We start from the raw sequence: 22,959 nt of genomic DNA, 5'->3' as shown, positions 1-22,959 counted from the left end.
CCCAGTTTCACATCCACCATCACAAGCCATGCCTGCCTGGCACCACCACGGAGGACACACGGCAGAGTCTGAACCCTGCTGCCTCGGGATAGAGGGTCCTCGCTCTTTTGACAAATCAAGAAACTGAGGCTGGGGGCGGGCAAAGTGAAGACTCAGAACCGCTTGGCATGGGGGGGTGGAGCCGGGGGGGGGGGGCGCCGGTCAGGGTGCCTCACCCCCACCCTGCCCGGCCAGCCCCACGGCCTCCAATCAGCATCCGGAGACGGCGAAGAACCAGACCCACGAGTGAGGAGCCAGTGCCCGCCTTATAAGGCCACCTCGGGGAAACTTGGCTGGTGTCAGCCGTGGGAGCCAGAGGTGGGTGGTTCCCGGGGGGAGGGGAGGGCGGCGGGGGGGGGGGGGCAGCTCACTGCACAGACACGGTTCTGGGTCCTGCAGCCCAGCCCCACCCAGCGCCACCCAGGCAGACGCAGGGCAAGCCAGGGACCTGGGAGGGGAGGCGAGGCCGGACTGCCCCAGAGACCGAGAGAGAAGCGGAGACGACCGACGCATGACAAGGAGGGCCGGGGGCCACCAGCCTCCGAAACAAGGAACCCCGTGTGCCAGAGTGGAGCTTGTGAGACCCGGGGGTTCTTGGCTGACCAGGAAAGGATCTGCTTGGTCCCTGCAAGGTCCCACGGGGTCCCCAGGGTCCCTGTGTCCACCTGCAGGGGGGGCACGAAAACCCATCTCACTCCTCCTACATTGTTTTCTTGAGCACCTACTAAGTCTATGTCACTCAGGGGGGGAGAAAAAAGTTAAAGAAATCCGACAACAGCCTTACTCTCAAATAACCTACGTAGGATCTAGCGGGGGGCACGGAGGGAATTCTGAAAAACACAGAGTAAACACGAAGAAGGGTACCTTTGGGATTACAGGTGAACTTTACATTCTAACTTCGACATTTTCTGAATTTTAAAGGAAAGGTACGCTGGGAAACTTTTCCATTAAAAAGTCCAGCAGAGGAAAAAAAGGGGGTACAACACAAATAATTAACATTCCAAGCCAAACATAAGACATCACACACACACACGCACAGATGCCGAAAGGCATGGGAGTCCAAGGAAGGGAGGCCACTTCCAGCTAGAGGGAGGGCTTCATGGCAGAGGTGGCGTTTGAGCTGCACTTCGAAGGATGCATAGGAATTCAAAAAGCAGTGATGTGGAGAGGAAGGAGGTCAGGAGTCAGGAGGTCGGGAGAGGTGGCCTGTGGAGGCCACGGAAGGGCCAGAGCAGGAAGAGTTGGGGAGCGGGAGGTCTGAGCTGGACAAGAGACTGGGTGGGGTGGAGAGCGGGCCAGGGAAGGCTCGGGCCTGGCACGGATTTCGCCAGTGCTGTGCTTTAGGGAGGCCAATCTGGGAGCGACTCAGCTCTGGTCCCAGGAGACCCCGACGTGCGCCGAAAGCCACGGCCCAGAGGGTTTCTGTCGGAGCAGGGGACCCCCAGAAGCCGTGCCATGGGTTCCAGGAACACACCTCCACCGGGAAGGCCCTGCCTGCCACCCGGACTTGCCCGGGGCACTGAAGAACTCGACATCCGAGGCAGCGCTGGTCAGAGCCAAATTCCCCAGCCCGCACTGGGTGAGCCTTCCTCCTCCTCGCCCAACCTCTCGCCCGGCGTCACTCCCGGGCTCGAGGACCAGGTCACTCTGCAGTGACCTCTGTCGTGCTGTCCTAGGTGGACAGGATCCTCCCAAACCGAGCCATCCGAGCCCCCAGCATCCTGCCTCAGTGCAGCCGCCCGGTCTCACTGCATCGGTCTGGCCCTAAAGGTTCTCACCCTGTGAGCACTGGTCTCAGAGCCCTTCCCCACCCGGCCACTGAGACACAGGTAGGTGGGGCACGGGGCGGGGGGACAGCCACTGGCCTCTGACCCTCCCCACGCAGAGCTGGGCCCACCCGCTGCTCTCTGAGGGGACCAGGGTCTGGGCTGCTGACGACATGGCTTTCACGCCGGGCTTGGACTTCTTTTTTTTTCACGTTTATTTATTTTTGAGAGAGAGAGAGAGAGAGAGAGAGAGAGCGAGAGCGAGTGGGCGAGAACAGGAGAGGGGCAGAGAGAGAGAATCCCAAGCAGGCTCCGCACGGTCGGCACAGAGCCCCACGCGGGGTTTAAACTCACGAACCATGACTTCGTGACCCGAGCCGCAATCCAGAGTCGGACGCTCAACCGACCGAGCCCCCCCCAGGCGCCCCGGACTTGGACATTTAAACTCTTTTCCGCGGAGAAAGCGTGCAGTTCCCCAAGTTCCAGGCTCCGGAGCACCTCCGGGCCGCTGCCTTGGCTCCCCTCCTTTGCCTGCTTAAATCCCACTTTCTCCAAAGCTCGGCTCGAGAGGCTGGGGATCTGGAAAGGGCCCCACAGGACCCTCGAGTGCTCCACAAGCAGAGCCAGCCGGACCGGCCCCGGTGGCCAGCCGGCTGCAGCACGGCGTTCTGGGCCGTGGGGCCCCGATGACCCAGGGCGGGACCACCTCCTCCCACGTCCAGCACGAGCTGCCACCAAGATCCACACGGGCCTGGTGCCGACCATGCCCCCAACCACATCCTGCTTGGCTCAGCTGGGCGCGAACACCTCACCCACGGGGGAACCAGTCCCCAGGCCACCGGGCGCGCCTTCGTTCCGACGCACCGACGCCACGGGGACCCAGAGACCGAGAGAGAAGTCTCGGACCACAGGGACACCGCAGGGTCCGAGAGAGTGGGCGTGGCTCTGCAGCGTCAGGTTTAGGCGAGCGGGCTGAGGTCAAGTGCTGCAGCAAATTCACAGCCCTCACTTAAAGGCCAAGGGAATCCCCACACCTGCCACACCGTAGATGGGCCGTGGGGACACGAGGCTCAACGAGGTCAGCCAGACACAAAAGGACCGAGGACCGACACTGTCTGATTCCACCTGTGTGAGGGAGCTGGGGGAGTCAATTCATAGAGACAGAAAGTAGACGGTGGGCGCCAGGGGCTGGGGGAGGGGCACGGGGAGTCAGTATTTAGCGGGGACACGGTTTCGGTGTGGGAAGCTGAGAAAGTTCTGGAGACGGATGAGGGAGCTGGGCCGCACGACGACGTGAACGTTCTCAATGCCACCACGCTTCACGACGCTTCGAGCAACAGTCGATTCACGTTACGTGCATTCCACCCAAATTAGAAGCGATTATGATTTAAAAAGGTAAATCAAAACTCCAGAACGTTCGTTTACCGAACCCGAAGAACACTGAACGCTTCTGAGTTCAGTGTCCTGCCTTGAAAGGGGACCCAGCTCTCATGGGGCTTACAGCCCAGCCGGCCCCTGACCCCGTGGGGCCAAGATCCCAGGACCAGATGTTCCCAAGCTGGCCCCGGTGAGCTCCCCACGTGAGCACAGCTTCCGGGTTTGGGCCCCCCGAGGACGGTACCCAAGCCCCCAGCCTCCCTCCCTCACCAGAAGAGCACCCCAAAAGGAGCTGGGCAGGTATCACGGGGCTCCCTGGCCTACGGTCCCCTCCCTAGCGGCCCTGAGAACCCGGGCACACACAGCCTGAGCGTCTCGTTTCCCCCTTGCTTCTGACCACGACCCCCCTCCTTGAGGAAGGGCTGGAGGGAGCCCCTGCAGTGCGGAACCCAGGAGGGCACCAACCCCTCCCCCCACCCGAGGCCTCTCCCTCCGGCCTGCAGATCTGAGCAGGAGCCTACCGGCACGCGGACGCCCGCGCTTGGGTCCCCAAGCCCCTCTGCCCCCCGCGTCCCGACACGAGCCCGTCGCCCCCTCATTTTCCAGGCTTCCAGACCCCGCCGGCTGGGGCCCTGACAGCAGAAACTCCACACCACGACGCATCCTGACCAATAAGGGGCCCCTCGAAACCCGAGGGTCTTTCCAAGCCAAACGCGAGCCCAGCTCGTGGCACCCGTGCCATCCCCAACGGACAGCACCCCTCCGCCAGCCTTGGGACCCCGGCCCGTGTCTTCCTGGCCTCCACTGAACCGGGTCTCACCCACCTGCGACCCCCCCCCCCCCCAATGTCACAGCTTCTGCCTCCAAGACGCCAGGGCAAAGCCAGCTCCCGTCCCCACGCACCCAACAGCCCGCGGACTCGCTTCCGCTACTCACCCTCCTGGCTCTTGGGTGGGGCCTCGGCCGCCGGGGGCTGGGGCTTGGGCTCCAGCCTGCTCTGCAGCTGAGACACCGGGGCGTGTTCCGAATTCTCCAGGGTCTGGGGTGGGACGGGGGAGGCGGGCACCTCGGCTGGCTTGGGCACCTGGATCTCGACCCTCTTGGGGGCTGCGTCCGAGGTGGGGGCGGCGGGCACCTCGGGGGCCTTGGAGGCGGGGGTCTCCATCCTCCGGTGCGCTGACTCCTGGGGCTTGACTATGGTGATCTCCGTCCTCCGAGGGGCGGGCTCCAGCGTCTTGTGGCCCAGCGCCTCGGCTCGCTTGAGCCCGAAGCGGGACGGCCCGGTGGCGCTGGCGTTCTCCACCTGCTTGGACGAGATGTCGATGGAGATCTCCGTGCGCCGGGACACGGGCTCGGCCTTGGGCCCCGAGAGCTCGACCCTCCGCAGGGCGGCTTTGGGGGATCGCTGGCTGAGGGAGTCTACATGGCGGGCTGCGGGCTCGGCATTCTTCGCACCCAGGTCCTGGAACTTCTGGGTGGAGCTGGCCACCGTGGCCCGGAGCAGGGGGGTCGGGAGCCTCCGGGACGGGGTGGAGTTGGGTGTCTCGGCCTCCTCGACCTCAAAAGATCTTTTCAAGGCTGGAAGACAGAGAGAGGGGGACGTGAGGCGTGGACGGCTCGGGAACAGCCAGGAATGTGCTGCTAAGGTAGCTGTGGGCCCCCGGAGACTCTTGCACCCTCCCCCTCCCGGGCAGAAAGGGGACAAGCCCCACTCCCCGGGGGACTCCAAGGGGCCAACAATCACACACCCCGGGGGGAGAGAAAAGGCGGAGCTTGGAGGACACCAGCCCCCCCCCCCCCCGCCCCCGTCCACCATGGCCACAGCGAGGACGTGCCAGCTACGTGTTCTAGAAAGATGTTCCTGGCTCAAGGGGACATCGAGTTCTTTCTCGTCGTGTCTTCCTTTCCCCCCCCAGCACAGACGCCACGGGGCGCAAACCCGCCACGACCACCAGCAACCGGGTGGGGGTGGGGGGCACGTACATCCCCATCAACGGCAGCCTCAACCATCACCTGTCAGAACCACGACCGCAGTGACATCATCACAGCAGCTCGGCGTGGGACCGCAGGCTCCGGGAGGGCCTAATACAGCCCCTAGCCCACCGTGTCATTATTCCTCACGTGACCCTGTGCCCTAAATGCTGCCGTGATCCCCCGGTCCGATGGGGAAACTAGGGCCGTGGTGCCTGAGCAAGGTGCCCAAAGCGTCGGAGACGGAAGAACGCGTCCGTTCCACCCCGGGGCACAGGGTTCTGACCACTCGGCTGTCCTGTTTCAGTAAACAACGAGCCCCGGCGTGGCCCGACTCTCTCGATCCTCACCCCTCGGGACAGCGTCGTCGGCCTCTATCCCACACTGCTTGTCCCAGCCAGGCCCCTGGGGACGCCGGCCGCCCGCTCCCACCCACCAAGCCCATCCGCCCACCGTCTCCGCCAGGACCCGCTGCTCCTCCGAGGCCGGGGTCCGCGTGCCTGGGGAGCTGCCACCGTCCCCGCGGCCCCTGCCTGCGGCCGTGCTCTCACAGGGAACCAGCTGCTCCGTCACGAAGACCAGAGGCAGGAAGGGCCCACAGCGGGCGCTCAGCGACCCCCAATGTCTCTGCCACCCCTCTACGCCACCTCACCTCCCCAGCTCCCAAGCCCGGGCTTCCTGGGACCCCGCCATTTCCTCCCCGGCCCCCTGCTGGCCCGACAACAGCGATCTGGGGCCATTCTCGGGGGCCCCCCGCCACGTGTTCCCTCCTCCAAAGTCCAGGACAGCTCTTGTCGCTTCCCGGTGGACAGGACTTCCCTCACAGGACAGAGACACACAGGCCGCCTGGCCGGCCTGTGCTCCCGACGCGGCCAGAGCTCCGGACTTCTCTCGGGAGAATCTGGAAATCTGGACTTTCCTAAGGGATGTCTCCTGATCTGCACACGCTCGCACAAAGGGAAACAACCCCCTTTCAAAAAACACCGTGTGGTCAAACAGGATCACGTCTGCAGGCTGCCTCTGGCCTGAGGTCCAGCCTGTGACCTCTGATTGATAACGTGGCCAAGGGGGCAGGGGGTCCTGTGCCGGAGGGGCAGGGGACGAGCCAAGCGGGGATGCCAGCACCTCAGCACCCCTCCCCTGGGGGCCTGCCCCCAAGATAACCACGGAGCATAACTGCTCGTTCCAAAAAAGGTCAAGGTGACAAAGGCCAGGTTCAAGGGGGTGTTAAAGTGGCCAGAAAGCCCAGAGGTGGATGCCTGGAACTGTGACCTCATGTGGGGTCTCCTGAAAGCACCCGGTCTACCCGCGGTCTCCAGGGTACTGTCCACACTGTCCCTGAACGGTGGCTCCTGTCCATGAACTCCCTAGAGGAGGGGTCCACACCCAGCCCACCTGGGCACAAGTATTTTAAGGTGCCCAGGTGGTAATTCCCTGGGGCCGAGCTGGAGAAGAGAGGTCAGGGGGATGGGCCTCGTCCCACGTTGGCCCCAGAACGAGGCGATCCCCTACCTGGGAAGCCCATTTGGAGGTGCCCTCAACCACCGACTCACGAGTTACGACCGCGCACAAGAGAAGCCCTTTCTGACTCAGGCGCCGTCCGGGGACAGCGCTGAATTCAAACCCGACCCGCACACAGATCACCGCTGAGCCGAGCTGGCCCGCTCCCTGCAACCCTCCTTCCTCTGAGGGTCCACGTGACTCGGTCCTCACGGCCACGGTCATCCTGCACAGACGCACACGCCGTCCCCACCTGCCACCCTCTCCTCTCTGACAGCTCTGTGCTCCTGCGTGGCACATGTCACCCCCTGGCCCTACAGCGGCTGTGTGTTTATCGCCCCGCCACGTCACCCAGCTAGGTGCTCACCCTCGGAACTGTCCCATCCGGTCCCACCCCCGGCTAGTCCGAGGCCCCAGGAGAAAAGGAGCTGTTTCCCACCCGCAGGGCGGCAGCTGTCGGAAAACGTGCAGATCGTCAGGGGTGTCCTTGATGATTTACGCCATCCCCCCCCAAACAAGCTGCCGCCGCCTCTCCCCAGCCCCAAAGCCCGGCTGGCTGTCACCTGCCCTGGCCCCGTGCAACTCACACTTCTCCCCCTCACATCTTGCAGGCCGTGTCACGACTACTGTGACTGGCTTCCGGGATGGGGGAGGGGGCGTGCTTGGGGTCCCTGGAAACATCCTCCGCTTTGCAACTCCACGAGCCACCTCCACGACCTTCACGGGCCTCAGGTGCTTCTTCTACACAACCCGAAGGTGAGGCCAGGTCACAGGGTTGCAGCCTGTGGGCACGGGGCCCCGGAGGAGCCCCCACTTCCGCCTGAGAAGCTCCACCCGCTCTAAGGTTCTCTGGTGGACCGTGTCCCCCACACGATACGTCCCAGTCCTCACCCCCATAACCTGCGCATGTGACCTTACTTGGGAAGAGGGTCTCTGCAGATGTCATTAAGGTGAGGATTCGAGATGCCAGCATCCTGAATTCAGGACGGGCTCTAAATCCTACAGGTGTTCCTATACAGGAGAGAAGAGGGGGACTTGGGGCACGGGAGACACAGGAGAGGCCACGTGAGGCCAGCAGAAACTGGGGCGATGCGGCCCCGGGCCCAGGGATGCTTAGCGCCAGCAGCAGCTGAGAAAAGCAGGAAGGATTCTTCTCTCAAGCTTTTGTAATCCGTGTGAGACCCTGTCAACACCTTGACTTTGGACTTCTGGCCCCCAGAAATGTGAGGGAATCAAATTCTGTGGCTTGAGCCCCACAGTCCGCGGTAAATTGTGACGGCAGCCCCCGGAAGTACCCCGGGGCCCCCCGGAAGGGGGAGAGACCTCTGGGCTGCAGGACTCTGTCCGGGATCTCCCGACGGTGCCGCCACCCCAGCCCCTCTCCGGGGACCCAGGAGAAAAAGCCGCCTCCTTTTTCCTCCCCCGGAATCCCACAAAACCCCCAGATGTGGGAGAAGTCGTCTGGAGGGACCCTGCTCAAGATCATTTTTTTTTTTTTTCAACATTTATTTATTTTTTTTTGGGACAGAGAGAGACAGAGCATGAACAGGGTAGGGGCAGAGAGAGAGGGAGACACAGAATCGGAAACAGGCTCCAGGCTCCGAGCCATCAGCCCAGAGCCCGACGCGGGGCTCGAACTCACGGACCGCGAGATCGTGACCTGGCTGAAGTCGGACGCTTAACCGACTGCGCCACCCAGGCGCCCCTCAAGATCATTTTTTAAGGCAGACTTTGCAAGGGACGCCCTGTACGAAGCTGCCTCCCCCACGAGGATGTCACGGTGCAAGCAGCACCCGGCGGGGAAAAATCAAGAAGACCGGCTGTCACACACGTGCAGCCACCGTCCTTGGAAACACGCTCCACCCGCTCCAGGGGGGGGAACGGGCGTCACCCGGCCCCACAGCAGGTGCCTCTCACCTTCCCCACCTACCCCTCCCTGCAAGGGTAGAGGCAGCCACAGCTGTCCACGAGCAGCCACGCACGGGAGGCGGCAAGAGTGCTCATGAGCTGGTCAAGTTGCAGATTTGAGGCCCTCCGTGACGGACCGTACGTGAGATCCGACAACTGGGCAGAGGAGTGGCCTTTACTGGACCGGGGGGGGGGCAGTGCTGGGCTGCTGCCTCTTTTGTTCGCAGGACGTCACTGCAGTCAGAGGGCACGTGAGACACCGCTTACCATGTCAGCTGGACACGACATACCCTCAGAGCGCCAGACGCGCCCGGGGCCACCGCCTGGGAGGGAGACACCGCCATCATCTCAAGATCGCCCCGCTTCTCTCTCCTCTGCATTCAAGTGCCCCCACGGCCAGGCTCAAACCTCACCCGCTCCCAAAGGCCCTCCTCAACCCGCCCTCCCCGACGGGCGCCAGGAGCCTGGAGCCCGTTTGCGCGCCTCGGCCCTCCCGCTGCTGGGAATTTATCCCACGGAAATCATCAGAAGCGCGAGGACTGACGTAGGGGGACGTTTGCATCAGCATTAAAACAGCAAACGCCAGAAACAATTCCGGTTTACGGAGATTTCCTAAACCCAGATGCCGAAGTCCCGCGCCGTCATCAAAATCCCGGCTTTGAAGATGAGAAACGTTGACGACGTGAAGCCACACCGGCAGCACACAAGATGCGTGCGAAGAGGGGCGCCTGGGTGGCTCAGTCGGTTGGGCGGCCGACTTCAGCCCAGGTCATGATCTCGCGGTCCGTGAGTTCGAGCCCCGCGTCGGGCTCTGTGCTGATGGCTCAGAGCCTGGAGCCTGCTTCGGATTCTGTGTCTCCCTCTCTCTGACCCTCCCCCATTCATGCTCTGTCGCTCTCTGTGTCTAAAATGAATAAACATTAAAAAAAAAAAAGATGCGTGCGAAGAGACCCTCGCGGGGTCTCACACGCACGTGTGCGACGTGCCCGCGCGCTCGCACGACTCTGGAAGGAATCGAGGCGGGTGACTTTTTTCCCATTAGACTCTCCTGCCTCTTCCCAACGTGCCTGTGCTGCGCGTGGGCCACTCGCTATTTTCAGGGCCTAAGGCCATCGACGCTGCGTTTTGAGAACCGGGGCAGGAGAGGCTGTGGGCCTCGCTGGCCCAGCCCCACTCCTCCGGCCCCAGAGCCCGGCCCTCTCCAGTCCTTTAAACACCTACAGGCCCAGCCGCCGCGGAGGCCAAAGCCGCCTCGCCAGATGCACGTCCGTCTGTGCCCGTGGGGGTCGAAGCGGGAGCCGCCTGGGTCTGGGCCTGTTGGAGGAGGAAACGTGCACCACACAAGGGGCCATTGTAAAGCTCTCTGCTCCGACCACAGGCTGCAGACCTTTCCCCACTCCCGGGTGCACAGAAGGGGCCGGTCCGGGGAGGGGGGGCGTCCCGGGGCAGCCACAAAGCCCTGCCCCAGCGGGGGGACAAATGTCATGCAAAGAATGTTACAGGCCAAGATCAAAACAAACCCCCCCCCTCCCCGCACGACTCCCTCGGGAGGGACACTGCCGATCTGGGCTCAGGCCCCAGGAGCGCCGGCCCTGGCCCAACGCAGTCTCTTCCAGGGAGCAGCAAAGGTTTCACCCCTGAACGGGTGGCCCCAGGGAGCCTAGAAGGATGGTCCCAGGCGGAGGGTACTGCCCTGCTCCCCGCCCTGAGCCTGCAGGACTAGACTGCAGGACCCCCATCCCGAAGGTACCTACTCTGCCAGCTCGTGAGCCCCCGGGAGTGAGGGCCGGGCCCTGGCACCGCCCCAGGCTGAGTCACGGGCTCGGGCAAGGCTCGAGATAGCAGAGCAGGGCTGCAGCAGGCAGGACGGGGGCTGGGGCCAGGAGGAGCGCCACCGAGCAGGGCAGGGCCGACGGGAGAGGAGGCCGTCCGTTAAGCAGCAAATCCTCCAAAGGAAAAGCAGCCGAGGCCGCAAGAGCCGGACTCATCCCCACTAAGGACTGAATTACCTAGGAAAGGCGGGGGCGACTCCGGGCAGGGGCTGAGACGGGGAGGACACGACCTCCGTCACCCCTGGGCCTCCGCTTCCTCGTCTGTCCTACTGTGGGCGCTGACGGGATGGCACAGTGGTACCCGTGCCCCGATGATCGCCGTTGTTCACGTGCGCAGCCGGTGCCCAAGCCCGGAAGGCAGGAAGCCTTCCTCTCCACGCCAGCAGCCTTTAGGCAGCAAAGGGACAGTAGATACCCAGCTGTTTCTCCTTGGGACAACCCTGGGGTGCACGGTACGGGGTCCCCCCCAGCACCCCTAGGGGGGCTGAGCCGCACGCACCCTCCAGGCCGCCCCCTTCCCTGCCTCCTCCGCTGGGGGAATGCCTGGATCACCTCCTACCAGAACCCTCTCAGGAGCTGCCTCCAGGGGCTCGGCGGCGGGGAGATGGCCGGGGCGGGGGGGGGGGGGGTAGGTGGGGAAGGGGTGGGGGGAGGAGGGTCCTCAGGAAGCAGAAGGGTCCAAAAGGGAAAAGCTTGAAAACGGACACTGCGGCCGAGTGGGGCCTGCGCTGGGAAGTCGAGGGTGGCAAACAGCTCGGGCACCACTTGGGCCTTGGGTTCCCCGCAGAGAAACACGTCTGTCGAACGAGGAGGATACAAGGAGCAAAGTCCAAACAAAGGAAGAGCGGGTAGAGAGTGTGGCACCCGCGGTCAAAGCCCTCTGCCCGGCCCCTCTCCCTCTGCGTCCCCAAGGCGAGGCCTGGCCGGGCCGCAGGGCCTGACGCGGCCTGAGAGCCGTGTCTCGCCCTGCTCCGGCTCGGGTCTGGGGGCCAGCGAGGCGGCTGAGGGCTCCTGGCCGCCCTGGGCTCGTGTGCACGCGTGGCCAGCTGTAGGCGGCCTGGGGAGGGCGGACAGCAAGCACGCGGCCCCTCTCCCTGGCCCTGGGACCACGGGCTTGTGCCTCAACACCAGGCAGTGTCAGCAGGGGTCCGGCCTGGGCGCCCTGGACAGGAGGAACCAGCTGCCCCATTTCCATCAGCCGCGGGGGTTGGGGGGGGCGTAGCCCCGAGAACTCCAGATTCAGCAGGGGGTTTCTGGGGAGGCCGCGCAGCCCCTGGCAAAGGATGGGAGGTTCCCCCGCCCCCCCCACCCCGATCTATTTTGATGACTGTCTTCCTGCTTTGGGTGTTAGGTGCTGCTATATCTCCTCCCACCCCACCTCTGTTCCCTGGGCCTGGGGGGGGGGGGGACACAGGCATGCCGGGGGGTCCTTCCTGCTTGTCACAGCCTCCACCCACGAGGCCTGGCCCCCCGCTCTGGAATAGCAATGTAAGAAAGAGCGGGCTGGGCTTCTCAGATGGGGCCAAGAGCAACAAACAGGCCCCCTCCCTCCCTTCCCAGGCTGCAGGGGGAGCTTGCTGCCATTCACTGCAGGGGGGAGGCGGGGGGCTCCACACAGCCTACGTGGCACCGGGCCCTTCCCCGCCCAGGACATGCTCAGGCACAAACAGAATGCAAAAGTCAGATGCGGAGCACCAGTGACCCCCCAACCCTGCAGCTGGGACAGACACGCACACGCGCACACAAGACCCCTCGGCCAGGAGCAGAGGCCCAGTGGCAGCGAGGGTCTACAGCGGCCCCCGGATCCCAGACATCCTCTTAGTCCCCAAATGCACTGGAGAAAGCTCTAGCGAGCAGGCATGGACACAGGTGAAGCCAGTCCTCCCCAGCCAGGATGGGACCAGGGCCCCTATCGGATTCCTTTTTTTTTTTTTTAATTTTTTTTTTTTTAACATTTATTCATTTATGAGAGACAGAGAGCACAAGCAGGGTAGGGCAGAGAGAAAGGGAGACACAGAAATGAAGAGGCTCCAGGCTCTGAGCTGTCAGCCCAGAGCCCGACGCGGGGCTTAAACCCTCGAACCGTGAGATCGTGACCCGAGCCGAAGTCAGACGCTTAACCGACTGAGCCACCCAGGCGCCCCTCGGATTCCTTTACAGGGGCTTTCAGACTCCGCTGTGCTGTCTGCAGAAGACACTGGCCGAATGGTGGCCCCCCAAAATGATACGTCTGAGTCCTAACTCCCAAAACCTTTGACGGCGACCTTGTTTGGGAAAACAGGTCTTTTGCGGGATAAAGGTGAGGATCTCGAGATGAGATCATCCTGGATAAAGGAGGGCCCTAAATCCGACGGCAGTGGCCCTCATGAGATACAGGAAAGGAGAAGACACACAGAGGAGACCGTGTGGAGGCAGGGCAGGGTCCGGAGGGGCCTACAAGCCAAGGACTGTCACCGGAAGCTGGACACACACCCGAACAGACTCTCTGGCAGACAGCATCCAGAAAAAGGACCAAGCCCTGCCCACGCCTCGACTCCGCACCATGGCCTCCAGGACTGGGACAGGCTGAACATCTACCGTTTCAAGCCATCCACAGGGTGTGGCACTTTGTTACAGCCGCCCCGGGGAAACGAACACCCCGACGGGACACGGATGAGAGAGGAGAGGCCTTGCAACCGCCGTGACCTCCTTCCGTGGATGCTGAAGCCGCTTCCTGCTATGACTCACCAGCTCTGAGAAGGGGCCAGGGGCACCCTGGAATCGGACCGGCCTGGTGGGAAAGGCCTGCATCAGGCCACCGGCTGGCCCCAGCCCTTCGCTGGGAGCCCCTTCCTGCTGCCTGTCCTCGCCCTCCCTGGCCTCAGAGCTTCCCCCACGTCCCCCACCCCGCCCCCCACCGGCCAGGACCCATGCATCCAGCTCACCCAGAGGATGCCCCATCTCACACCTGTGGCCCCAGTGTCCCCAGACAGGGCACCCCGGGTGCTCCCAACACTGTCCCACTTGGGGCAGAAAGCTCTCTGGTCGGCCCACCTTCAGAGAACTAGTTACCGGTGTTCACCTCTCCCCCACCAGAGAAGGGCCTTGGGGTGACAGCTGTCCAGTCGGGGAGACCCCGGCAGGCGGCGTGGGACAGCCACGTGGCGACTCCTGATGCAAGAAATCTCCACCCGGAGCTGCTCCCGGCGGGGGGGGGGGGGGGGGGGCGACGGGAGGCCCCTCTGTGCCTATCCAGCCATCTCCCCGATGCCCTTGGGTCTCGGGACACCAGGGTCACTCCAGGCAGGTTTAAAAGTCCCCTAAGATGCTGGGCCACCTTTTTCTCTTGACTAAAGTTCCGGGAACGTGTGCACACGTAGACCAATTTGCTGCAGGCGGGAGGTTCTGCCCCCCCCCCACCCCCCTCAAACCAGCTGCGGGTTCTCCACACCCGGGAGCGAGATCTGGACGAGATAGCAAGAATTTCCTGACCAGGGTGGGGACGCCTGCCTGCACAGCTCTCTGGAAGATGGGAGGAGGACCTAGGTGTGGCCCGGCCCCGGCCCGGAGGGAGGGGAGGGCCGGAGAGGAGGGGATGTGAGACCTCCCGGGGACCTCTTGGGGCCTCTGCGGGTCAAAGGTTCTCAGATAAATGGCAGTCCAGGAGGCAGGAGGGAGCCCCTGGGAGGGGACTGACTTCAAAACCCCAAACCCCCTGGGTCACAGCTTCAAGGGCCTCAAAGGTCACAGGGCCCAGAGCCCTTTAACCTGCAACCCCCTTCTGGGGCAGCCCCAGTCGTCCCGAGGGGGTCTCAAGGGGGTCCTGTCCCAGAAGGAGCGCTAAGCTGCTGGTTCCGGGTGGGAGCACGGCCGCTCCCCCCACCACCTCTCCTCCTTTCTACCTGCACCCTCCCCCCGCTCCCCCAAATCCACAGGCCCCGTAAGTGCTACTGCTGGGGATGTTGCCCTAGCCCCGACCCGGACAGCGGAGCAAGGACGCCCATGAAAACCAGCTGCCCTGCACCCACCTGTCCACGCCCCGGGTGGCTCTCTCCCACACGACACGTGTGGTGTGGACCAGGACCGCGGGACCTAGGGCATCTGGGCTCCAGGGCACAGGCTGAGCCGCCCGGCAGGTCAGGGTGACCTCAGGGTGGCCACCCGCCTAAGGGGACCGCTCCTCCGGTCTCTGCTCACAGCTCGGGGATCCCGGGTGCTGGCTGTTATCTGCCCGGGGGTGGGGGTCGGGGGGAGGAATCACCTCCCCTTCCTCACCTCACTGGCTACTGGGGGAGGTGGTAAAACCACTTAAAAAAATGAAGGGAAAAAAAAAAAGCCTCATACCGGGAGCCAGTCGGCCCAGGTGGAGCCCTCCATTAATCACGCCGCCTGCCAAGGGACCCCAGAGGGACAGACGGAGCCGTCTGTGTTGTGGCCTAGGGGTGCTGCCCCGGCCCCTAATTACAGGGGACAGTGACCCCGGGGAGCAGGGTCAGGTGCCGGTCAGAGCGGCACCCGGGAGTCCAGCTGCTCCCCAGGCCCCCGAGGAATGGGGGCGGGGGGTGGGTAGAGTCGCCGTGACAAAAAGCCCTCCGGGCACCAACGTGGACTTTCGGGTTCAGGTCCTGCCAACCCAGAGGGTGACGCGGCCTTGGTCTTCACCCTCAGGGACGTGAGGGGTCTGCCAGAGGAGGAGGGGCACGGAAAACTAGGAGGAGGAGGCGAGTCTTGTGTGGAAGAGACCACAGCCGGACATCGAGAAGATTCTGGAAGGGGCTCCCAGGGAGCAGTAGCACCTCCACCAGGGAGGCCATCAGGCCGTTCCAAAGAGCCCCAGGTGGAGGCTGAGTGAGGCGGGCTGCAGGGCTCCCGCCTGGGGCCTGACTGGGATCTCCCCGGGGACAGCGAGCTCTCCACCAACTCTAAGCATCCATCCAGAACTTGACGAGGCCCCTGGGAACGCGCGCAGGAGGGCCGTGGGCAGCTGCTCAGGACTGCAGGCGGGACGCAACCACATTCCTGCCACACGGACGGACGTGGAGGCCGAGGTCCGGGCAGGCCAGCGTCCCTCCAAGTCACGCCCTCAGGCCCGTCCAAGCCTGCTCTCCCGACGCCCGCCCGCCCGCCCGCCATCCCACTCACCCCCCAGCCTAGAACACTCTGCTGCCCTAAGACGAGCCGCGGTAGCGGGTTGGAGAGTGGCCCCAAAAGGACACGTCCGTGTCCTGGCCCCCAGAACCTGTGAATGGAAACACGGTCTTTCCAGATGTGGTTAAAAATCTCAAGATTTGGGGCGCCTGGGGGGCTCAGTCGGTTGAGCGTCCGACTTCGGCTCAGGTCACGATCTCGCGGTTCGTGGGTTCAAGCCCCGCGTCGGGCTCTGTGCTGACGGCTCGGAGCCTGGAGCCTGCTTCGGATTCTGCGTCTCCCCCTCTCTCTGCCCCTCCCCTGCTCGTGCTCTGTCTCTCAAAAATAAACATTTAAAAAAAAAAAAATCTCAAGATTTGATCATCCTGGATTTAGGGTGGGTCCTAAATTCAATGCCGAGTGTCCTCGTATGAGATAAGGAAAGAAAAGAACAGGGACACACAGAGAGGGGGCCACGTGAAGACCGGGCACCTGAGTGACGTGTCCACAAGCCAAGAACGCCAAGGACCGAGGGGCAGCCCCAAGAGCCAAGACAGAAGGGGACACATTCTCTCTTGGGGCCTCCGGAAGGAACCAGCCGCTCCGATGCCTTGACCTTGGACTTCGGGCCCTGACCTGGGCTTTACATACCCCCCAGCCTGTGGAACTCTGCTGCGGCAAATTCACGCTCACGCTGACTCCCTGCCCACTCAGCCTTCTGTCTCCTTCCTACCAAAAGCCCCTGCCCCTGCCCTGTGCCCCAAGTCCCCCCCTAGCTGATCGCACACACTTGTTCTCTTCGTGGCCCCCCCCCCCCCCCCCAGTGCCCACCCGGCCACGGCGCCCAGGCAGTGGTGAACTTACTCTCCTTCGCATTTTCTGTTTGGTCACAGAGCCTCCAAGGGTTCACCTGCCCTGCGCGGCTTTGGGAGAAACACCTCCTGAAACGCAGGACAGACCCCTCCTCTGGGCAGAGAGGGCAGTGCGTCCCAGCAGCTGGGAACGTGACCCTGCAAGGGCACCCTCCCTCTGCTGCACGTTCCTCCCAAGAGATGAGGGCCTCTGGGACAGGCACAGTGTGACCCTGTGACCTGGCTGGCCGGCTGCGGGTGGACAGATAAATCACCCCCAGGGCCACACCCCATAAAGAGACAACCCTCCGTTGAGCATCGGGCCTGCGGGAGAAGGAGAAGCAGAAGCTCCCGTGCAGCGATCTCTCAATCCCCCTGTGCCACAGCTCCGGCCGGCAGACCACCCCCACCCCCACCCCCACCCCGACGCCCACCCCCCACCGCCCTCGCAGCCCCACAGGCGGGGCCCAGGCTGCCAACTGCCTCTCCCGATTCCCACCTCCGGAAGCCTCCAAGCACCAGCTGCAGGGGCCCTCACCCGCCCAGAAACTACCCCGGGTGCACCTCGTGAGCCCACCCCACCCCGCCTACTGCCCTGCAGGAATGAGTCTTGCCTTAACCAAAAACAGAGAATTTCAGCTCAGTGTGGGAGGGTCAGGGCAGTGCCAAGCCCAGAGCTGGGGCGGCTCATGGGCCACAGAGATGACCCCTCTGGCCTCAGCGTCCTGGTGTCGGACCAGATGGGCAGCCCTGAAAAGCCCCTCCTCCTGGCTGGGACATCCCACGACCCGAGGGCCATTTCTGAAGTCGGCCAACAGCTCCCGGTCTGCTAGCTGCTCCTGAACCAGCCAGGTCCAGCAAGTTCCCAACACTCGGAGCTGGAGGGGCCCGGCCGGGGATGGACAGGGAGGGCCAGCCCACCTCCCCCCCGGGGGGGGGGGGCTGAGGTCGAGGACCACGGCTCTGGCCACATTCCTCTGCGGCCGAACACGCAGCCGGCGGCCTGGGAAGGTGGCTCCTGGCCCGCTCACCTTTGAGCAAAGCTGCCTTCACTCAACCCAGCAACCCAAACCTGGAGCCAGAAAAGCCAGTGGGGGCCCGTCTCTCTAGCTGGGCTGGGAGACCGGGGCGAGTGAGAGATTCTCCTTTTGGACGATAAACTTGCAAGGATGATATCTACCGCTCTTTTCCTGACTATAAAAGCTATTTATTACGGACGACGTAGAAAACCTGTCAGCGGCGGCCAAGACAGAAGAAAAGACATCGATACACCCACGACTCAGATAACCACGGTCAATATTTTGGCAAAGGGCCTTCCAATCTTTTTGACGTGCGTACGTATGAGCGCGTCTCTGGAGCGGGCTCGTGCAGGGACACGCTCCGCGCTTCTCTCCGGGCAGCATTTCGAGGGCCACATCTCTACGCATTCGCACACTGGTTCTGTGAATTCCTCTGCAGTTCGAAGGCCCTGCTTCCAGATCCTTCTCAGAGGCTCTGACCGCCGGTCAGAAGCATTTCTGGAGCTTGTGAGAAAACAGACTGCGGGTCTCCGCCTCTTGGAGGTTCTGGTTCGGGAAGGAGGGGTGGGTCTGGCGCCTCAAGGTACGTCCGAGGGGGAGGGCGGGGGAGGAGCCTCACTAACCTCTCCACCACCACCCCACCCCGAGAATCCTGCAAAGGGAAAACCCCAAGTACCAACCATCCTGGGAACAGCCCGGCAGCCCCACCCACCCCTGCCTTCCCCGAAAGTCACCCAAGGTCGCGTCCATCCAGCCTCAGCCGCCACCACTCGGCTCCCGGATGCGTCATGACCCGAAGGGCACACTGGGCACTGCTGGGGGCAGAGGCACATGTGACAAGGGGGCGTGTCGGTCATGAGGCCTCAAACCCTACCGGACGGACGGACGGCCACACTGTGTTTACCCTTGACAGAGAAGGTCCAAGCAGCGGGGTGGGGAGGGGAGGGGGGTGCGGGCTGCACAGCAAAACGCGGTTTAACTCACCTGCTGCGGGAGACACAGGCAGGGCAGAGGTGCGGCGCCCCCCCCCCCCCGCCAGCCTCCACCGAATCTGCCTGCTTCCCCCGCCCCCCAGGACGGTGGGTCACGTTCCTCCCCACAGTCTGTCACCCTCCTGCAGGCAAGAGCAGAGCTTGTTCCTGTCTGTCCCAGCCGTACGTTGAACATCTGTGTCCCCGCCGTCATATTCTCCTATCGAGCCCTGCCCCAGTGTGACGGAGTGAGGAGGTGATGTGGCCACCTGCTTACGACACACCAGGCACCGTTCTGGGGCCCATTTGGTTATCATGACCTCCCCAAGACACGTGACTTTACTTGCTCCCTACTCCACAGATGGGAAGCCTCGGCCCGGAGAGGCAAACATCACAGCCTGGGCGTCTGTGAAGCCCGATCCCAGCTGGCCTGCTAAGGGCCACACCGCTCTCCAGACCCCACCGGGCCCCCGAGAGCTACGCCCTACGGGGGAGAGGGCCCACCACACCGGGCCCTGTGCTAAGCCCCAGGCCCCGGGCCGCCTCTCCCAAGCTCCCTGCCGCCCGGCAAGGTGGGCGCAGTCGTTCCTGTCTCGCAAACAGAGGTCTCGGGGCTGGGGGGCCGCGAGGCTGGGGCTAGAGGAGGGGCGGATTTGCTGTCCCCACCCACCGCCGACAAGCAGCCCCAGGTTTCCATCACAGTGGCCCGGCAAGGCCAGGCCGTGTAGGGTGGCACCGGGGAGGGCCAGAGGGAGTAGGGAGTGCGGGCCAGATGCAGGGGTGGGGCGGGAGGACCCGGTCTGCCTTCCAGGGTGGCCTCGGGCCAGGGGGCACCTGAGTGAGCCTCGGAGGCCTGTCCACCTTGCCGGACTCTGGGGGGCCTGGAAAACTCCGCATGTAAAGTGCCCAACCCAGTGGCTGGCACGCAGTGAGTGCCCGATAAAGGAGACCGTTTCGGAAAATAGTAAGAACCCGTGCGGCCAGAGGAAGTGTCTCTGTGAGCAGAGGGCGAACAGCTGGAAGGAGCTGGAAGGGACGGGACTTGGGTCAGAAACAAAGAATGCGGGAGGGAGGGGGCCGGAGCCTGACAGCTGGCTCCCGGGCTGAAGTCTGCAGGAACCTGGCTTCATCATTTAAATATCAGGAGAGATCTAAATATTTGAGCGCACAGGGCAGGCGCAAGGTTTCCTCCCTCAGCAGTGTCCCCAGCACCCCAGCTGCCCCACCACTCGGTGTCCCCGAGGGTCCAGGGGCTGGGCTGGGGACAGCGGCCCCAGGAGGGAGGGAGAGGACCCTGCTCCCCCTCCCTCCTCTCCGTGCACTGGGCCCACCAAGGTGTCTTTCCCATCTCACCCCCAAGGGGCCCCAGGCCTGCCAAGGGTTTCTCTTGTAGCTCAGCAAAGCAGGCCTTCCTGACTTGTTCTGGTGAAGGCCCAGGACTTCAAGCTCAGCCTCGCCAACCTGCTCCCCACCTCTCCTCCCGCTAAGTTAACAAATCGGGTGCCTCCCTCCACCTGGGTTATTCACCACCCGAGTCCCTCCCAGCTCACCCAGCCTCTTGACCAGGAGGAGAGACAGAGCCTGCCTGCTCGTCACACCTCCACGTGGGCCTGCCAGCACGGCCCCCTCCCCCCTCAGGGCCCAGGACACCCTCTGCCAGGTGCGGCCACACCAGGTTCTCCCACGCAAAACTACCAGTTGGCAAAAATCAGAGGAGAAGCCGGCTAGCACCGTCTGCCTGGAGACCCTGCCTCGTAAACTCCCACCTGGGACTCTGGTTACGTGCTCCTTCCTCCAGGAAGCCCTCCGGAACCTACACCTCTTAGGCCCGTGCCTGGATCCCCAGGACCTAGGACAGAGCTGGCACTCAGCTGGTGCCCACAGATAAACCAATGAGCTGGCCGCCTCTCCCCCCCCCCCCCACCCCTGATCCTCTCCCGGCCCTCCAGAGAACACAGGGATTCGAGCACTTCATTTCGAGCCGGAGGAAAAGCCAAAACCCAGCTACTTTACAGAGCACGCCTTCCCCTGGCTTTTTACGGGGGACAGGAGGCAGGGGACAGCAGAGAAGACCGCCCCTCCAGGCCTGGTTTGAAGCCAGGAGAACTTGAATGCTTTTACTGTAGATAATATCGGTCTCCAGGGGACACGGGGCAGGGGCCTGGCCTACCACTTGAAGGGAAACCGCCCACCCACATGGAAAGGAGGGCCAAACAGCCCTGCTCAGAGCCGGCTTCCTGCACCCAGGGAGGGGGCCGGCCCGGGTACAGAATGAGATCCTGCCTGGGACAGAATGGGAATCCGCCAGACTGCTGGCCGTGACGGTCAGAACCAGAAACATCTCCATCTTCCAGGTCAGGGCCCGGGGGAAGGGGAGACAGCAAGGTGGCCCATGTTGGAGACTTCTCTTTTCTTCCCACCAAAGAGAAAGATGATGCTGTCCATCGCCCAACTTCCCACGGGCAGAGAGAGGCCTGGGTGGTTCCCTTCCTCAATTCCAGGGGGACCCTCGGCTGCGGCCACCCACAGGGAGGTGCCCAGGACCCCCAGGCCCTGCCCCAGGGGACGGCCTAAAGTCCAGCAGCAATGACAGCGAGCCATTAGCCAGAGCTCCTAGAAGGACCAGGGAAGGAAGTGGGTTTGGGTCAGGAAACCAGACGGAGGATCATCAAAAAAGACCGGACACTGGCTGCAAAAGGCACAGGTTCCCGCCCCTCCTTGGACAACCGAGAAGGCTGGGCACGGCGGGGTAGCCGCCCTGGAATTCTCCACTGCGTCCAAATAAGCCCCAGGCTGCAGGATAAACCCACCTCCCCACCACCTGCAAGACTGCACCTGAGCACCCCCGCCCCCCACCTGTACCCAGAGAACAACCATGGAACCCCCAGCCAGACAGCCCGCCCCTCGGAGACCAGAGGAGGAGTGGAGTCGATGGGAGGTGGGGGGCGGGGGTCCCCCCCCACCCCGCTTCCCCTTCCCCATCTCCACTGGCTTTCCCAGGAAGCTACTCCAAGTGTGTGAGGGCAAAGGCTCCCGGCCTTGGGGACAGGGACACAGGAAGCTCTCAGCCACGGGTGGGAGGACACACACATGCAAGGCCAGGGGCCCTGGATTTTCTGGATTTTGCAACTCGGTCCAGTGGAGGGAGAAGGCCAGAGTCTGTGGAAGGTCACCCTCCCAGGAGGGGCCGTTAGAGACTCAGGAACCCGGGAGTGAGAGTGGACGAGGGAAAGCAACCAAATGCAAGAAAGAGGCAGGCCTGGGCTCCCCTCCTCCTCTGCAGCCCCACTCTTGCAAGAGCCCCAGGGTGGGCGTGGGGACTCCACAGACACGGGCGCTGTCCCCTCGTCCCTCCGCCTAAATCTCTGGGTGCTGGCGGCACTTCAAAAAATGACGACAAACTTGGGAGTTTCTAGAATGTCTCCCGGTCCGGGCTGAACGGAGCCTCCAGACTCTTGTCGCGACCAAATTAAACAGCCTGTGCCCAGAAATGCCCCAGGCGCCGGGGGTGTCTAGGGACCGACTGCTGGGTCTGTTTGGCTGCAGATTACAAACCCCGAAGCTTCTGGGACCATGTTCCAGAGAGTTCCAGACAGTTCGGTCTCGTAAGCAACTCAGAGAGCCTCCAAATTTGGGAAAAACCGAGAGGTCTCTGGAAAGAAAGCCACTGTTTGACCATTTTTCCTTAGTGGCTTTGTCAAGAGAAAGCGCAGGAACTCATTTCTGGCTGAGTTTCTGGGATGAATCAAAAAAAAAAAAAAAAAAAAAAAAAAAAAAAAAACAAAACCTCCTGGGACCTAAACCTCTGATGCATCTCCCACCGGAGCCCCCCGGTTGCCCAGGGCCCCTCACTGCTAACCCAGCCCACCATGCCATGCACACACCACGTCTTTGAGGGTGTGCAGAATGCAGCCCGCTGTCGCGGCCACGGAACAGAGAGCAGAGGCACAGGAGCTCCGAGCCCAGCCGGGAGCACCTGGTCTGGCCAGGCAGGCAGGTGGGACTCCTTCCTGGGTTTGGGGACCGACACGGATCCCTGGAGCCTGGCCCCCGGGTCTTGGCTGCCAACCAAGCAGGGGTACTCCTATCTGTACCCCAAGGAGCCCCTGCCCAGCAGCACATCAACCCAAGTCCGGGGTGGCTTGGCCGGTAAACTAAGGAGGGGCGGCAGCTGGGCTGGACGTCTGAATGCGCCTCCCCTGCCCTCGGGGCACACAAGGAGGAGGAGGACGGGGGGGCCCCCCTCTGCCCTGCAAGTGCCAGGATATTAGTCTACAGCACCGAGGGGCAGGCTGGGGCCACGGTTGCTGGGCCGAGAGGTCCCGGCTCCTGCGGGGCGGGTGCGCCGTCTGCACGTCGGGGTTTGCCTTGGAGCCACCGCCGCCTCACGCGGGGGCCACCGTGTCACCGCCCCCCGCCGGCAAGATGGCCTCCTCCGCAAACGTGGCCTGAGCGAGCGTGCACCGTGTGCTGGGCACCGTGCCGGCCGTGTGCCCGCCACCCGCCCTGGGAGCTTGAGCTGTGGGCTTGCTTCTCCAGGCCGGGGAGCCCCCCAGGCCCCCGTCCTGTGCCCAGGCTCCTCGTGCCCTCGGCTTGCCCTCGCCGCCCCCCTCGGTCCC

The 22,959-nt window shown here is 63.4% G+C and overlaps 1 protein-coding gene across 5 annotated transcripts in view; it reads right to left on the bottom strand.

Annotated features, from left to right (window-relative positions):
- SEPTIN9 (septin 9) overlaps nucleotides 1-22,959 on the bottom strand; it is a 149,093-nt gene that overhangs the window by 62,641 nt on the left and 63,493 nt on the right. For 3 of the 5 annotated variants that reach the window (XM_030295746.1, XM_030295748.1, XM_030295747.1), the window contains one exon: nucleotides 4,119-4,760. In XM_030295746.1, coding sequence (XP_030151606.1) covers nucleotides 4,119-4,760 — 642 coding nt within the window. Of the gene's footprint in view, nucleotides 1-4,118; nucleotides 4,761-9,782; nucleotides 10,063-15,714; nucleotides 15,718-18,162; nucleotides 18,175-22,959 lie in introns of those variants that run through there. The other 2 variants (XM_030295745.1, XM_030295743.1) reach the window with 2 other exon arrangements.

The sequence above is a fragment of the Lynx canadensis genome, chromosome E1, assembly GCF_007474595.2.
Source record: "Lynx canadensis isolate LIC74 chromosome E1, mLynCan4.pri.v2, whole genome shotgun sequence".
NCBI lineage: Eukaryota > Metazoa > Chordata > Mammalia > Carnivora > Felidae > Lynx > Lynx canadensis.
This window is presented reverse-complemented; position numbering and strand designations above follow the sequence as displayed.